At 41.3% G+C, this 14857-nt stretch overlaps 2 protein-coding genes across 3 annotated transcripts in view; both read left to right on the top strand.

Moving 5' to 3' along the window:
- LOC102194010 (AN1-type zinc finger protein 5-like) overlaps positions 1–2668 on the top strand; it is an 11361-nt gene extending 8693 nt beyond the window's left edge. For both annotated transcript variants that reach the window (XM_005725568.2, XM_005725569.2), the window contains exon 6: positions 1890–2668. In XM_005725568.2, the coding sequence (XP_005725625.1) occupies positions 1890–2038 (149 nt within the window). In that variant the 3' untranslated portion in view covers positions 2039–2668. The remainder of the gene's footprint in view (positions 1–1889) is intronic.
- Positions 2669–8428: 5760 nt separating this feature from the next.
- Positions 8429–14857, top strand: part of tmc2a (transmembrane channel-like 2a) — an 18413-nt gene continuing 11984 nt past the window's right edge. Inside the window, exons 1-9 of the mRNA XM_013908911.1 lie at positions 8429–8465; positions 10585–10627; positions 10754–11016; positions 11080–11185; positions 11306–11461; positions 11584–11674; positions 11763–11844; positions 11930–12036; positions 12772–12870. Coding sequence (XP_013764365.1) covers positions 8429–8465; positions 10585–10627; positions 10754–11016; positions 11080–11185; positions 11306–11461; positions 11584–11674; positions 11763–11844; positions 11930–12036; positions 12772–12870 — 984 coding nt within the window. The remainder of the gene's footprint in view (positions 8466–10584; positions 10628–10753; positions 11017–11079; positions 11186–11305; positions 11462–11583; positions 11675–11762; positions 11845–11929; positions 12037–12771; positions 12871–14857) is intronic.

Here is a 14857-nt window from a genome sequence, read left to right as displayed (position 1 = left end):
CATACTGTATTAACACAATTGATCTAAAAACATAAAATCAGAGTAGAAAAAGTTATGTTTTCTACTGTAACAACCACAAACATGTTTACTGAATCATACTTCATAACTTTAAATGCAAATATAAATTGTCAATTTTAAAATCATATGGACAAGTTTTGTAAACAAAGTTGTTTGCAGCCATTTAACTTTTACCTTTTTTTAATAACCATTTCAAACTATTTGTATAACGATCAGCTGTTCTGCATCAATAAGATGCCAGAAATTATTTGTGCCACTCCAAAAAAATTATTTCTGTCCACTATAAAGGAGAACATCACAGCCTGATACCTGCAGGTCTGACAGCAGCAGGTGTGTCACTCCTGTTTGTTACCTGGAGACAGCAGTCGCCTCATTGTTCTGACACACAACACAAAACTATCCACAACACTACACACACAAAACGTCACAAATCTCTCACATCTCAAAAGTTGCTCGCGTGCTCTCTCGCTCTCTCTCTCGTTCTCTCTCTCTCTGGCGGGTGCGCAGTCTTCCCCCCTCGTCCTAAACAACCAAACGTCATGTTGCCATATCATTTTTTTTTTTGAATGGTCAATATGGTGCATTTTTCCACCAACACGAAAGGGCAGGGTTTTTTTGGGGGTTTTTTGTATTTTCTTCGTTATAAGCAGAGAGTGCTTGCTAGCGCTGTCCTGACGGTAAACGTTACAAAACTATTGAGGAAAAAACCCGCGTATATATTTATCTTGACTCTGGTTTTACGTGGCCTATCAACACAATTTAAAAACTATATCACCTTGTTGCTTTGTCATCTTGAAGTGGTCATGTGATTGGTTTACCACGACTACTATATTCTTCCTCAGTCAAACGGCAGCACTCATGCGATTGTTTTGCCCACTTAGCTCCAGGTGTTGTGTTAGAAAGTGATCGCTTACACACTGTGTAATAAATACTCACAAAGAAAACTGCGGCCTTTACAACTTATGTCTAAAATCGTTTCATGCATCGGTTAAAACACTGGACTCCAGGCATACCACGCCCAGCTGAAAACACTTCACGCAAGTCGAGCTGCCCGAGATTCACAGAATTTACAGAAAAGGTTAAATTTTTGTGATTTATATCATTATCGGGACGATATATGTCTTATATCGGGATATGAGATTTTGGTCATATCGCACAGCCCTAGTTTGAAGTCCACACTTTTTCCGTCAATTTTTCCGTCTGTCCTGCTCACATCTCCAGTGGTTGCACACGTTGTCATTAGCGTGTATTCACTCCACATTGGCCACACCGCTTTCCTAGCTAAAACACTGGTGGCGGCACATAAGGACGCTGTCATAACCTGTCAACGACTTTATTTCGCTGCGTATATACGAATGTGAATCACATTATTGGCTGGAGCAGCCAGTCACCTGTCACTGACTCACACTGCAAAACGGCACAGAATGAATTGTTACACATTTATTTTAATTTCAATTCAGGTTGGATTTTATTCTTTTTTTTTTTTGTGCGCACACGCGCAGCTTAGAGGGAACTTGGTCACCAGATGTACCAAGACACCAGTTGATGAAGACAATGAAGAAATAGGAGGCTGCAACAAAGAAAATCCAAATCAAGCATCTCAGGCTTAACTAATCAGGATTATTTTTGAACCGCAAGCCACGTAAAACAACTTAAGTTGAGTCCAAGAATAAAAACATGGAGATGGAACTGAGCAGAACAGGTTGACTTTAAGATTTGTGTTTTGTTTGGAAAAGTCTGGGTTTAGGGAAGAAGAAAAAAAAAAGTGTAAAATCAAAAAACTGTGAAAGACAGTGGTGTGTTCTGGTATCATTTTTTACCCCCCTGCCTCATCCTCTAAGACCTTTTCCTTTCCTTTTCTGCTGTTTCAGGTTTTGACTGTCGCTGTGGAAATCTGTTTTGCGGAATTCACCGTTACTCCGATAAGCACAACTGTCCATACGACTATAAAGCTGAAGCTGCCGCAAAGATCCGTAAGGAGAACCCCGTTGTAGTTGCTGAAAAGATCCAGAGAATATGAAAACTGGGAGTTTGACTTTGAAGCCTGGGAGTGATCGCCTTTCAGACAATGGACTCTAGCCCAACTTTTCCTCCCAAAGGACTTGTTTGTTTGTTTTTTGTTTTTTTTCTCTTTTGTTACACATCAGGGTGTTTTGGGGCCCCCTGTGCATGGATGTTCACGTTTTCAGCTTCTTATTTGTGTGTGAGTTAAACACTTTAACAGGATTTTATTGAACTAAAGAAATGTTGGGATTGAAGTGAGGTGGTTTTGTGTCACAGTAACCGGCTGATGTTGGAGAAAAATGTGATTACCCTTTAGAGTGAAGGGGGGAGAAAAAAAAAAACCTACCTTGCCGGTTTTTGTGATCCTCCTGAAATCGCTTGAACTTCGCGTGGAATGGGGCTGTGATGGCCTTGGACTCTGGGACTTCTCAGCTGTGCTTGCTCTCTGCTGGCTTGAGTAGCAAAATGGATATCTTGCTTTTCCGTTTGCAGCCGTCGCTCTGTGAAGTCAGTGTTTAACCCTCCCGTCTTGCCAGAGTTTGGTAAGTTTTTATCTTCTTGGACTTTGTTTCTCTCTGGCTCATATTCTTTCCCAGAAACCTAAGGTAGTTGGGCCGTTTTCTCTCCCATTGATTTCTGTTTTGTTTTTTTTATATATATTTTTTTCTTTGGATGTCTGGTTAGTGTGTCATACACTAAAACATTTGGGAGGGTTTAGCTCCTTCAATAATCATCTTACTTCACTATTGAATGTTTTGTTCATGTTTTTAATGTGAGTTGAATTGACAGTGTTGGGAGTGTTGAATGAGGTAGTGATTTAGTGAAGTTAGTTATCAATAATTTACCATTTCAGTTGATTTTTGGTCAGGCTGCTTAATCATCTTGGTTTTGACCCCTTTTCAGTCATGCAAGTTTGTACAAACCTCTTTATTTATACACTGTCGTGTGCTTAATCTTCTAATAATACAGAATAAATTGTACGATTGTAAATAAATTATGTTCACCACTAAACGGTAAGGAGGTCACGGCTCGTCATTTTGTTCTTGTCTTTCATACTTTAGCTTAAAGTCTGGATTGGGGTTAATAAGCCCCCAAACAAGACTTGCCTGTTAACGTTAAGCCAGCATAATAAGAAAAATTCGGACTGTCCATACACAAGGATCACTAGGTAACTAACGTGAAATGTACAAAAAATTAGTCTGATTAAATTTGTCAAAGTGACCTGCATCAAGAAGCTTTGGAGTAATATTAGAGACTGAGAGGTTGACATAACTGTGTCTGCATACTGTAAGGTAGGCATGCTAGACTCCTGGCTCAGACTCAGATTGATCTTGTGGGCTGGAGCATTGAAGGTTGTCTTTCTCTAAGGGAAGCTAAGTTTAAGTACAAATTTAATCCCTGAGATATCTTAATATAAATGCAGTTTTAGAAGTAAATCTTAATTTTTCCACATCATGAGGAAATGTTGCTGTAGTAAATGGAAAATCTTTCAGCATGTCTGTGCAGGAGCTTAAATTGTAAGAAATGTGTCAAATTACAGGAAAAAATCCTGGTAGCACATCTAGCTTCTCCAGATGGTCCATAAAGTAAGTAAATTTTATGTTCTTTCACATTTTCTAAAAACATCCCATGGGTTGGATAGGAGTCTTTCCTGTGCTAATTCTGGACCTGGGCCTGATACTTGATACCACCCATCATCATCACATAAATTACAAAAAAAGATACTTAGTTTTCAATTCTGGTTTTATTATCTTGAGAGCTTGAGAAGAAGGTGACTCGACTTCTTTAAGACTACAGTGACTGGCATGAGAAAACTACAGACATGACTTGAAAACAAACTTTAATAAATACTATTAAAGCTACACTGCTCATAGTCCTGCTTTTGTGGCTGTTTGTGAAGGTATTTACCTACTTGGAGTGAGGATTATAGGTATACAACCTATATAGATGAAACTTTATTAATCCCTCCGGTGGGTTCCTCTGGGAAATTCAGTGTGTGTGTGTGTGTATGTGTGTACATGCATGCCTTGCTTGAAATAGCTCAACATGAAAGCAGAGGAAAAGTGAGACGAAAACACATAAGGCACAGACAGCACAGACACTCACTTATCCTTAATCACTAGGGAAAATGATGTTTGGAGACTGGGTGGAAAAATGGTCTGCATCAACTTGCTGTCAGTTGCCGTCTTCAAGGCAACTTTGGTACCATTAAACGGCAATAAGATACTGCAACCTGTTTAAATGAATGGGGTGAAGGTGGCTTGAGATTTGTTTTGGATAAAATGATAAAAAGCTGCCGAAAAACCCAAACCATCTGATAAATTGCCAAAATATTATAAAAGGGACAAGTTTTGTGCATCCTGAGAAAGAAAGTACTGGAGAAATGTTCCCAGAATAAGTTCCGTGGTGATGAGAAACTCCTTCACAACAACAAGCCAAGTTAACAATATCCATACCTAAAGAAGTCAGGGTATCGATTTCCAAATCTACCATAAAGACAAGACTGCATGAAAGTAAATACAGAGGGTTCACTGCAAGGTGCAAGCTATTCATAAGTCTCAAGAATAGAAAGGGTTGATTGGACTTTGCTAAAAGAAGAAGAGAAATTTTTTCTAAGACAGCCATCATAGTTCTGCAAAAGCATTCTTTGGACAGATCGTGCACCAGAACAACATTGTTAAATGGCCACCTCAGTCACCTGATCTTAACCCAGTTAAGCATGCATTTCACAATGAAACCTTAGAAAATTAGGATTCAGCTTTGTCATTACACATGTATGAATAAATGTTTTTGCGTAATAAATACACAAACACGTAGGACTTTTTAACAGTATTTTCATGAGTTTCAGTCTCCTACCCCCATTAAAGAACTCACCTTTGATCATTACAACAAAGTCACTGAGTGATGGATAATTAAACAACAGAAAAGTTCCCGATTTGCGTTTTTCAGTTTTGTCTTGTTTTAACAACAAAAGTAAAATAAAAATGTAGAACTCTGAAGTAACAAAAACCTTCCATTTTATAATTCCAGGACAGTCTGGACAATGAGCTGCCAATTTTACACCTTCATTTCTTACATTTTAAGCTCAAAGATTTGTTCTTTACAGTGAGACTTTTGGGATACTTGCTCTACTGTGACTGAGCCATTGATAGTCCACAGACTGGTTGTTTGTGACACTGACCCCCTGGTGACAGTAATGAGCTACAGCATGCTGTTCACAGGACCAATGTTTGAAACTGTACACGAGGCATGTCAATAAAGAAAATTAACATTTCTTTCATTTTTGTGTGGGGATTTTTTTTTTTTTTTTTTTTGGATTGGTGTATTTATCAACTGTAAGTGAGTGGAAGTTGCATTTAACTGTCTCTAGAGATGTTATATTGCTCAATGAATAAATTATTGAACATTTTTTTCACATATTTTCAGCATTCTTTAGTAAAAATTGAGATACTACTGTAACATTTCCCCCTAAAGGGCATGCACACAACATCCAGTTGACATTTCCAGGCTGCAGGCTGTCGTTTCCATGTGACTCAACAGGGCCTGCTTCAGTGAGCGCTGGCCTCGGGTCACATTATGACACCTGCTCCCTGTTTTGATCCACAAGTGCAGAGTGTACTCACTTATCAGGCACAAGAAAGCAACATGTACACTTTTGTTCCCCACCACCCCCACAGGCTCTCATCTCTATCCAGAATAATAGAGTGAGTTGAGTTTTTTTTAAGTTTTTTTTTATGTCTCCTTGTTATCTTCCTCTGGGCACTTCATGTGTTAACTGCAGTAAAGTAATCTTCAAACAGTCAGTGCAAATTCACTGGGAAGAAAAACAACAATTTTAATTTACTAGGCAAGGTATTTTTGAAAAAGTTTTTTTTAATTTTGTGTAATTACAAAATGTACTTTCCTCCTCTGTGTTTGCCTACAACTGGGTGCTGACCCAGTTGAAGCTCTCGGGTTTACGTAACACTTGTGTTTACCATACAGGAACAGAAGGGCTGTCTTTAGTGTACACAGACCACTGTCCTCTGGCCTTCCTGCAGTCTGAGTATGTCCATAAAAGAAGGCGATGACATGGTTGTTTCTCCAGGAGATTATTTATAGCATAAATGTTATTACTATTGCGTATTGTTTTTTGGATTCAGCCGCTGTTCTGCTGTGGCCGTCTTATTTGGCTCTCAGGTTCCACAGAAATAACTGAAGTTGGTTAAAGAAAGTATAAATGTCCAAGACAAAGGAGATAAAAGGAGAAAAGAGTGAAAAAGTGATTTAGAAATCTAATAAACCCAAATTTTCCTCATAATAAAATACAGAAAATGTTCATTTACTTACAGGCTGTTTTATATTCACCTCAGCTCAAGATGAGATGACGTGAAGACAGACCTTTGCTATAATCAACCAGCCTTTCTCAGCCAATATAGCAAAAACCTAAGAGCAACATGCAACAGGTTAACAGAAACTAAGAAAAAGTGAATAATTCCTCACATTGTATGAAGTTTGATTAACCATTTAAATACTTAACATGATCTCAAAATCAAATCTTAGTTCATATTAATTTACATATACTTCCATATTTAAGGATTTGAGTTGCTTGTATTATCATGACCCACCACCAGGTGGCCCAGTAGACATAATTTAAGGAGTAAAACGTGAACAAAGACCTGGAGCTCCAGTGTGGGCTTCTTATTGTAACATAAACATACAGCCAGTATAAACTATAGAAGAAGTTAAGGGTTTAAATTAAAGTTATATACATTGTATGGTCACCAGTACTTTAGAAAATATATAGTTTTGAAAACAAAAAGTCATAGAAAAGAAAAGGCAGTGGGGCAAAATACTGACAAAATAACACAGTGACGTAACAACAAGTGTGCGTGATGGGGTGCTGTCCGGCTGTTTGGTCCAATGGCACGGACCAGTTTTACCACGGATGACAGGAGATGGAACAGCCATAGCGGGAAGGAACTGGAAAAACATCTGTGTGCATTGAAAAACAGGGTTGCGTCCTCATTCAGAGCCTCTGAAGCAGTATACCATGACTGGTTTGCTCTGAGCCAAGCCCAGACCCAGCAGGAGGGTGCCTGAGTAGGGGGTCCCCAGCATGTTTTAGATCAGAGGGGGATAGGGAGAAACAAGGCACTTTTTAAAATATGCTAATTAATAGTGCCACTGCAGATGTACAGTCAATATTACAACACTCACCACACCTGAGCCTTTAATTTCTAACTGCTTATGCATATTTTATGATGGCCTTGCATGAAATATTGATTCAGAAACACTGGATTTTTTTTTCTGCCAGGCATACATTATTGTAAAATAAATAAGAAATAAGCAGTTTTATTAAATAATTTAAAGTTGCGCACCCTGTGATTACAAAGTTGATATATTTATTTTTGTAAATTTTAAGGATTACATTTAAATGTGTCAGTGTTCGTCAGTATCTACCGGGTGGCTAAGCAACAATTGCTAATACAAGCTTTCAGGAGTATTTCACATACACACTGAACTGGAGTTATATCATAGACTGTACCTAAAAGCTGGACGCAGTGTGTACACTAAAGCCAGATGATATCAAACCTCTTCTGGCATTAGTATCAGCACAAAAACTGTGTATCTGGAGGCTTCATGGCAATGCTTTCCATGGCACTATTCACATGGTATGTGCCAATATTCTGTGAATAGGCAACAGATCTTAAAAGATGTAATCCACCTCTTACCTGTTGGAGCTGACAACCGTGTAATGGAATCATTTTGGATGTGAAAAATGAGCCCTGTTCTATTATTTAATGAGTCCTCGATGCGTTACGCTGCTGTTACCGTTTCTGTCTCAACACACTTGATCAGCCTCTGCTTCAGGTGAGCTGATTCCAACACCTGCCTTGTTTTTATTAACTAAAACAAAAACGTATGAGGGCTGCAAGGTCACCTCAAGGTGTTTGCTGCCTGCTTACTGTGATGGACAGATAGAAACCAAAACCTTCATTAAATCTTTAGGATGTCTGGCCTGGTGGTGGTGTGTGTATGTGTTTGTATGTATGTGTGGTCAAGTAACAACACAAGTAAGAGGTGCATTAGATAATCTGGATCTTTGGTCTGTTGGGAAGAGCCGTGAAGACACACACACTCACACAATCAGCCATAGCATCTGTATGTTAATAAAACGTAAGTGTCGCAGCTTCTGAGGATAACAGCCTGTCCAAGAGGGATCACCTTTGGTTTCCAGAATTTGCTTGACTCAACCACGAACTCACCTGTTGAGCAGCTCACAGTCGCCATAGTGACAGGACTGGATACCTGAGTTGGGTGCTTGGCGGGATTCCAAGGCAAAGGAGAGTCAGCCAGCTGAGGAGGTCGGGATCTGTAAGTGCTGCAGAGGACGGAGAGAGTCAGACACGTCCTATTTTTCATCATGCCGAGAAAAAGTGATGCAGCTAAAATGGAAGAAGGTAAGTTAATGGCTGGAGGGACTGGAGGATTCATTTAGTTTCATTGGTAATTGAAGAAAGTGCAGACAGGTTTACCTATTCAAGGACGATTCAAGCCTTTTTACTTTTGGTCTAGGGCCTAACATCATGTTGGCTTCCTTCTTTAATGTTCAAATTAATCCACTAACTTGTGGCCTCATCCTGATCCTGATGTAATTTGGCTGCTTTCTCTTTTTGGATCAATGCAACACTCACAGTGTAAGAGTTAATTGTGTAATTGTAGCTAAAAACCTGCACGACTTTAAACGCTCTCAAAGCTGGCGAAGGATGCTTTATAGCTCAGGATGTTCTCTCTTGTTGCTCTTGTCCTGATGCACGCAGGGCAAAAAAAAAAATATGGCAGTATCTTTTTGTGGGACAACATGAAACTAGTATGTTACTAATTATGAAATTATATTTCTATCTTTAAAACCCACCCCACTAATTTTACAGGTTAGGGTTGTGTTCCTTCCTTAAGTTCAACTTCACATTTACTTTCACCACTTCTGCAACCCAAGGGAAGGAATTAGTCTTGGTCTGCTCACCCAAGACACATCCAACAGTGCACAACATGATACAAAATACAAGTGCATGTAACAGATCAGTGCAGTGTAACAATACCTGTCTCTAAAGTGCTCTATAGTGCAGTGAGGTGCTGTCCAGACTAATGAATGGGGCAAGAGGCTCAGTTAATATTGCAAATACATGATGTGTGTGTGTGTGTGTGTGTGTGTGTGTGTGTGTGTGTGTGTGTGCATTCTTGTCTACATGCTCTCAGCTATCTCATGTCTTGCAGTAGTTTTACTTCCTCTTTGTGATTGTCTGCTGTGCCCTGACTGTCTTCACCTGTCCTCCTCCCTGCTGTGTCTCTTCATCTAAAGAGTTCCCAGTGTTTCTATAGTCAGTTTATTTCTTGCCCTTTTCACGTTGTGTACTTGCACGAGAGTTAGTTTCCAGAGCCAGTGTTGTACAACACTTCTTGTATTTTCAAGTTTTTTGCATCTTGCATTTGTTTTTTTGTGTTTTTTTTATGTTTTGTTTTGAGAAAAAGATGCTGCGGTTTACTGAAAAATCTGCAAACACATATGGAAATGCAGTAAATAAAGAAAGAGAACAACATCAAACTATCTCCTGCTTGAAGTATCAGTTTTAGTTACTGTCCTGAAATTTATATACAGTGTAGTCATCAGTAACTTTAGTGTGTTGGCGTATCTTTCTGCTCGCTCTAAAATAATAGTAATTTATTTTTTTACATCAATCTGTTTTCTTGGCATTTAACATTATACTAAAAGCAGACTGTATGCTCCAGGAGAATAAACCTCATCAGTTCTCTCTGAGCTTCGTTCCACAGCTCAAAGACTTGTTTGTGAAGTATGTCTGTAATTATAGAGGTGTACACGTGGGAGTGTGTGGTTGGCAGTCTCTCTGTGTTGGCCAGTATTAGTGATCTGTTGAGGGTGTACTCTGCCTCTTAACCAAAGTCAGCTGGTATGAGTTCCAGTGACCTTGCACTGGTTATTTAAAAAAAAATCACCCAAAAACATTCAACAGATTCATGAAATAAAAGCCAGAAAATTCAATTTAAAAAAAAGTATTGATTGAATTAACTGAACCTCTGACGAATAAAAAAACATTTAAATATTAATTTGTTTTTGTGTTTAATTGGGTAATCTATTGGGTAATTTATTTAGGTTTTTGGGAAAACAATTACACTCATAATGTGAACGTCTCAAAAACTCACAAAAACCTGTGTAGTAAATATGATACAGTTGGCATCACACGGGTTGAAAACCTTCTGCAACTTGAAATCTTGAGGAGTAATGACCCCCAGGTTAAGTTAATAAAGTTTTATGTACTTTTGTTTTTAATCACATGTGGCCTGGAGTCCTTTTTGTCTTGAGAACCACATAGGCAGTCTGAATGCATTTTAAACACATCATCTTATATCAAGAAGCCAGTCGATACTAAAATATCCTGCAGGCAAAGAGTCTGTAAATGATATCTGCTGTTCTGGGGCAGGCAGCTGATATGGTTTAAGCCGAGGTGATTACTTGATTGTGTTGTTTTCTTTTTGATTGTGTGTCTTTGTGTTCTTCCTCAGTTGGCATCGAGATAGACGGAGATTTAAGTGAAAGTGACGGTGAGTGAATAAAACTGCAGTTCACCGAACTTCTTTATAACAACGATGAAAAGTTGAGAGTCTAATTAAATGCTCAGAATATCAATCGTGCGGTTTACACAGATGGTGCCACTCAGAGGAGAGGGAACAGGAGGCAGGCGGGAGGAAGAGGAGGCGTAAAGGGACGAGGACGAGGCAAAAAACCGGCCAGTGATGATGATGATGATGAGGACGATGAGGAGGAAGACGAAGCTCCCAGGGGGCGTAGAGGAGCAAACAGGAAGAAGCTGGCCAAGAAACGTGGTGGCAATGATGATGAGGATGAAAGCGAGGATGAGCCTCCCAAGAGGAAGAGAGGAGGAGCAGCCAATAAGAAGAAAGGAGGCAAAGCCCAGGACAGTGATGAGGAGGACAGTGATGTGGGGAAAGGAAAGAAGGGAAAGAAGGGAGGAGGGAAGAAAGGAAAGAAGGAGGAAGAAGAAGAGGAGACCAAGGGTAAGAAGGGTGATGGCAAAGGGAAAGGGAAGGGCAAGGGCAAAGATGATGACAAGGACAAGAAGAAGAAAAAGAAAAAGGGTGACAGGTAGGTCAGAGGAAGTCATCGTACCCTCGTGATGAATCTTTAGGATTCTCTGAAGACTCCTCTGAATTCCCTAACAGTCGTTTATGCAGGATTTGACTCCGTCTGCCCTTTCCTCCCCAGTTCATCAGATTCCAACTCCAACTCGAGTGAGGAAGAGGAGTCCATGTCAGAGGGAGAGATGGCTCGGCTGATGGAGGAGGTGGAGGAGAAGAAGAAACTCATCGCCAACATCAGGAATAAGCCTTGGAGGATGCAGCGGAGGCTCAAACTCCTAAAGTAATCTCCTTCTTTCTCATGTTACTCATATTTTAACATGAAACTTATCTTGGACTAAAATATTTGTATTTTAAAAATGGTTTATTGCATTCTAATGAAAATGTTTTCTCATTTCTTCACAGGGAAGCTCAAGAATTTGTGGATAAGTTTGAAGGCGCTTTGGGGAAAGGGAAAGGCCGAAAGTGGTATGCCTACAAAGTGATGATGACAAAGGTTAGGCACAATATTTAGATTTTATCCTTGTGTTTGCTTGTGCTCTGCTTCTCTAATTTGCTGTCTTGTTTTGTTTTTTAAATCTAAGAAATGGATCAAGTTTCAGAGGGATTTTGAAAATTTCAGAACAGCGTGCATCCCATGGGAGAGGAAGATCAAGGAGGTGGAAAGTAAGTTAATTGTTTACAGCTCATCTGTAATGGAAAACTCCTTCTGGGCAGATGCAAAAACTAAAAATGTTCTCACTGTCCCCAGGTCACTTTGGGTCATCCGTTGCATCTTACTTTATTTTCCTGCGATGGATGTACGGCATGAACCTTGTGCTTTTTGGATTCACCTTTGGACTTGTGGTCATCCCTGAGGTGACATCATGTTGTCCTCTTACCCAGAAAAATACGTAAATGTAAACACTGTACCGTTGATGGTCAGATGTTGATGGTCCAGTTACAAGGCAACAAATATGGCTTTGTTTAATCCAATGGGATTGATTGACAGTTAATTTTGTAATTAAATGGTTGTGTAAAGACACCAACCTAATGTAGTCTCCACCTACACAGACAGGAATTACCAAACACCCATTTTTCACTATATAAACAACACTTTGAAGCCATTTACCTTTACCTCCATATAAATTCTCGTTTACTTCAGTTGACAAACTTCACATGAGACAAACATCTCCTTATGCATTATAAATCCAAGCTGCCGCTGTGGTCCGGTCAGCTCCTGGGTCAGTTAGTTCATTAAGATAAGAACTGGACTTCAGAGGTAGCAGTTGGGAGATGGAGTTGATCTCACAGCCCCCCTTTTTTTTTCCCCCTCTCGATTCTTTTTTTTAATCGATAAAAGGACAATATAAAAGCTTTCTTGCACATAAATTTACCATTGTTAGGAATGTCACACTGATCATCCACACATTTTGAAAGCATGTCCAGTTTTCAGGACAGTGAAGAGAAAACCTTTCTGTTATTAAACTCTCATTTAAGAACACTTAAGAACTATTAATTGTTAAAACTGGGATTTGTCGCCATGTTGCCAGGAAGAACTTGCTGGGTGATATTTGAAATTTGCACAAATTCATTGTTTTATGTTGTCTCCAGGTCCTGATGGGTCTTCCCTATGGGTCTATTCCCAGGAAGACTGTACCCAGAGCAGAGCAGGATACTGCTCAAGACTACTCTGTCCTCATGGACTTCAATGTGAGTTTAGCACAAAATGAATTATTTTCTTTTTCTTTTTCTTTTTTTTTTTTTGCCTGTCCCATTTGGTTCTTTAGCCGTCAGAATTGTTGTCTGAAGACCAACAAGGATACCCAATGGATTTACTTCGCCAGATGGATCATCACGGCCTTGCTGTATTTGTCCATTTGATCGACCTTTGTTGTTATTGTTTATTTTATTTTATTTTCAGTTGTTACAGACGGGACAGACATGACTGAGGGATAGGAAAGGGGGAAAGAAAGATGAAGGAAAAGAAAAACAGAAGGGAAGACGGACAGTGAGAAAGGGCACTTAAAGAGAGAAAAAAAATCTCCTGAGTCACCTGTTGAGAGAGAAAGAAGAGAAAACAAGCAAAAAAAACAGAGCAACATACTAAACACAACACCATCACGTTATCTAGCTAAGTGTAAACAGCAGTAAATACTAAATATTGAATGTTGTTGTGTAGCAAGCAGGACACGCAGCGCACAATGTGCTTGGAAATAGCAGCCAATAAAGGTGTAGTTTATGTCTATGAACAGTGAACACCGGTGTGCACACCTGTGTGGATCAGCGCGCTTGTATTCAAAAGGTTTCCCCATGTAATGGTCTGCTAGAGGATGTAGGGAGCCATAGCCCTGTCCCCCAGGGCATGAAGCAGGCATGGAGGAGATCCAGGCCCCAGACATCCAGAGGCCCCAGAGTGCGAGAGCCCAAGGAGGACCACCGGAGGGGCATCCGTGCCACCCTCCTGGGAAGAGCCCCAGATGAGGGGTCACCCAGTAGCCACGGAGCAGAAGCCAGAGGGGGCTGCAGTAGCGTGCCCGCCGGCTCTGCCAGCAGCCAGCTGTGCCAGAGTGAACTGAGCCGCAGGCCCAGAGGCCCGAGGGCCCCCTTTGCCCCGGAAGAGGCCTGACCGAGCAACAGGCACCAGGCCCCGCCAAGTAGTCACTGGGAGTGAGCTGGTACATGCCTGAGCGCCCAGCCCCGGACACCAAGAACCACCAACGCACCGACCCCTGAGGGCATCAGTTACCAGTTGCCTCCCCTGCACCCTGGTGACACACCCGCACCCCAAGGCCCTACTTGTGTGGGTGAGTGTGTTGGAGCGGGAAGAGGGAGGCAGCCGGGGATGGGGAGGAAAAGAAGGGAGGAGCAAGATGCCCCTCCCTGGGGCCAGCTCCCCCGCTCACCTGCAGAGTGGACTCCTGCAAGGATGGAACAAACTCCCTGTCAGTTGAAGAGCCCCCTAGTTAGGCCGATGTGCCAGAGGCCCCCTGCGCCAGGGCTGAGCCCCCGTGCACCCACCCGCCCACAACCTTGGCGACACACCAACAAGGACCGAAGCCCCCAAGGCCCAACCAGAGCTCTAGCACGGAGGCGAAGCATCCCCGAACCCCAAGCCCCCACGCCTGCCCCGAATCCACTCAGGGGCAGCCAGGCTACCAGGCCAGTAACCTACGTCCGCCAGCACAGACCCTCCCCCAGGCCTGCTGCACGCAGCCACAAGGAGAACACCCTCTAAGAGCAACCAGTGCCACTAACCCCAACCCCTGTGTTAAGCCCTCCAGGGATAACGTCCCTAGGGAGTCTCCAGACGCCCTAAGCCCGTCCCAACCTCTACATCAACCACACTGGCGACCCACCCCCGCTAGGTGATGGAGCCGATCAAAGGAGCCCAGAGGGATTGATCTAATGTGGTGGCAGAGGCTGTATCGAGGCTAATGTGATCTATATTATGGTTTCTATATTGGCTAGTATTAAGATTATTTTTATTTTTCCAGTTCATGAGGACCGTTTTCTTGTCAATGCATAGGGCAGTAAAAACCATGTGGACTGTATTAGTTTCTGTAGTGACATCATCCAATTTGCCCAACAAGCACACTAAGGGGGAAGTTGGAATGTTACATTTCAGACACTTCGATAAGTCGTCACATATCTCGCGCCAAAACTTCTGCACTGGTGGACAGAACCAAAGAGCGTGGAT

The sequence above is a fragment of the Pundamilia nyererei genome, unplaced genomic scaffold, assembly GCF_000239375.1.
Source record: "Pundamilia nyererei isolate P.nyererei 1_Seehausen unplaced genomic scaffold, PunNye1.0 scaffold00016, whole genome shotgun sequence".
NCBI lineage: Eukaryota > Metazoa > Chordata > Actinopteri > Cichliformes > Cichlidae > Pundamilia > Pundamilia nyererei.
The sequence above is the reverse complement of the archived record's forward strand: the minus strand, read 5'-3'. Positions and strand labels throughout refer to the sequence as shown.